Consider the following 2,220-nt stretch of genomic DNA (forward strand, 5'->3'; position numbering starts at 1 on the left):
CAACATAGAAATACCAAAAGTGTAAAGAGCTCAGATTGCATAAGTAATATTTCTTAACGCCATGAATAAGTTATGTATGGCATACTGACAAATTATTAAAAAAATAATAGAGGTATAATTTGTACTACTGTATATGCATGTTATCCAATTTTGTGTGAACAAAAAACAATGTATAGTAACAGCAGAGATGGATAGTAGGATGCTATGGCAAAAATCTTGTTTGTAAGTAAAAGATTAAAGTAGTAATTAGCCCTCCAAGTCTGAGATTTCCCAAGTCATTTGATCAAACTTTCAGAAAGATATGTACAAGCTTCCTTTTAAACAAATCTCATTACTGTGTCATTCTTACATCTTTCAGGCACCAGTAGAGCCATGGAGAATGCAAATGGCACCACAGGAATAAACTTCATTCTTCTAGGGCTCTTTAACCACTCACAGATCCACCTATTCCTCTTTGCCATGGTGCTCATGATCTTCATCACCTCACTGATGGGCAACACCCTTATGATCACCCTCATTCATGTGGACCCTCGACTCCACACACCCATGTACTTCCTGCTTAGCCAGCTTTCTTTCATGGACATGATGCTGGTCTCCACCATCGTTCCCAAAATGGCAACCAACTACCTGATGGATACTAGGTCCATCTCTCCCACTGGCTGTGGAGCCCAGATCTTCCTGTTTCTCACACTGGGAGGGGGTGAATGTTTCCTCTTAGCGGCCATGTCCTATGACCGCTATGTGGCCATATGTCACCCACTGCGCTACCCCATTCTCATGAATCAGAAACTCTGCTTACTCATGATATCAGGTTCCTGGCTCCTGGGAGGGGTTGATGGGCTGATGCAGGCTGGCACCATTTTGAGCTTCCCTTACTGTCACTCACGGGAAATCAATCACTTTTTTTGTGAAGCACCATCACTGGTACGCCTTGCCTGTGCTAACACCACGATTTTTGAGTTTTTCATGTATGTCTGCTGCATTCTGATGCTCTTGATCCCTTTGTCTCTCATTTTGGCCTCATACAGCTTTATCCTGGCTGCAGTGCTCCGCATGCAGTCAGCTGGAGCTGGAAAGAAAGCCTTTAAGACCTGCTCCTCTCACCTGGCGGTTGTGGGACTCTTCTATGGCACCATCATGTTCATCTACATGAGGCCCAAATCTAACAGTTCAGTGGACCATGATAAGGTGGTCTCAGCTTTTTATACCATCTTCACACCCGTCTTGAACCCCCTTATATACAGTGTGAGAAATAAAGAAGTCAAGGGGGCCTTGAGGAGGTGGCTAGAAAAACATTTTATGTGATATCAATATTGAGCAAAATTTGCCAAAATGGCAGCAACTAAACTGGATACAGGTTACATTTCCAAAGTATTGTTTTGTTATTTTGTTCATTCCATTTAAACTCTTCTTTTGTGTTGTATCAAGTTATTTTTCCCTTGCTTTTCCAATCTGGCTGCATAGTTTCTATATGATTATTTTTATATTTGATAAATCAATTAAAAATTATATTTGTCTTTCTTTCATAACTTGTAGTGTGTTTTTGCTCTGAAACGAGGGCCCTGGCAATAAGTATGAGTGATTGAGTTTCTGAATAGCACAAGATACATGTTTTAGTATAAAACAGCCACGTAATTTGTATTTTTTGATAAATAATGGAAATTATTAATTTTGATGGGGATGTATTATTCGATAAATGCATAATACTTTCTGAAAAAAAGTAGATCCTAAATCACATAATGAAGATAATAAAATAAATATCAAATGAAATAAAGAACAAATGTGACCATCGAACATAAAATATTTAAGAAGATATCAAGAAAAGTTTGCAAAATGTTGCTGTGGGAAGATTTGCTGAACCTATGTGTGACTTAAAAATGCATAGACCTAGCTAAAGACATGTCCAGACATAATATAAAAATGCTAATTGGCTTTTCATGACCTATGTTAAAATATAAGAATAGAGAGATGAGCTGAGGAAAAAATATATTGTGTACAAAGGAGTCAGTACACAGTGGAATAAAAAATAAAACTCTTTCTCTCAGCAAAGAAGTCTCAAATTAAGAAAGGGGCTTGGGCCAGAGATGCAATACAAGTTGTGACTCTAAAATCATTTGTTAAGGCTTTGGGATGATTAAAGACTCAGTACCTTAAATAAACATTCAAACAGACAAAAGACCTTCTATGAATTTGAGAATCTTGCAGATTCTCTTTAGTTAA

The 2,220-nt window shown here is 37.9% G+C and overlaps 1 protein-coding gene across 1 annotated transcript; it reads left to right on the forward strand.

Annotated features, from left to right (window-relative positions):
- The first annotated feature begins 310 nt into the window (after positions 1–310).
- LOC100663102 (olfactory receptor 2T33-like) lies at positions 311–1,508 on the forward strand. The gene has a single exon (XM_003422570.3). The coding sequence runs from the start codon at positions 373–375 to the stop codon at positions 1,303–1,305; it is 933 nt and encodes a 310-aa protein (XP_003422618.1). The 5' UTR covers positions 311–372; the 3' UTR covers positions 1,306–1,508.
- The last annotated feature ends 712 nt before the right edge of the window (positions 1,509–2,220 follow it).

Source organism: Loxodonta africana, chromosome 16, assembly GCF_030014295.1.
Source record: "Loxodonta africana isolate mLoxAfr1 chromosome 16, mLoxAfr1.hap2, whole genome shotgun sequence".
Lineage (NCBI taxonomy): Eukaryota > Metazoa > Chordata > Mammalia > Proboscidea > Elephantidae > Loxodonta > Loxodonta africana.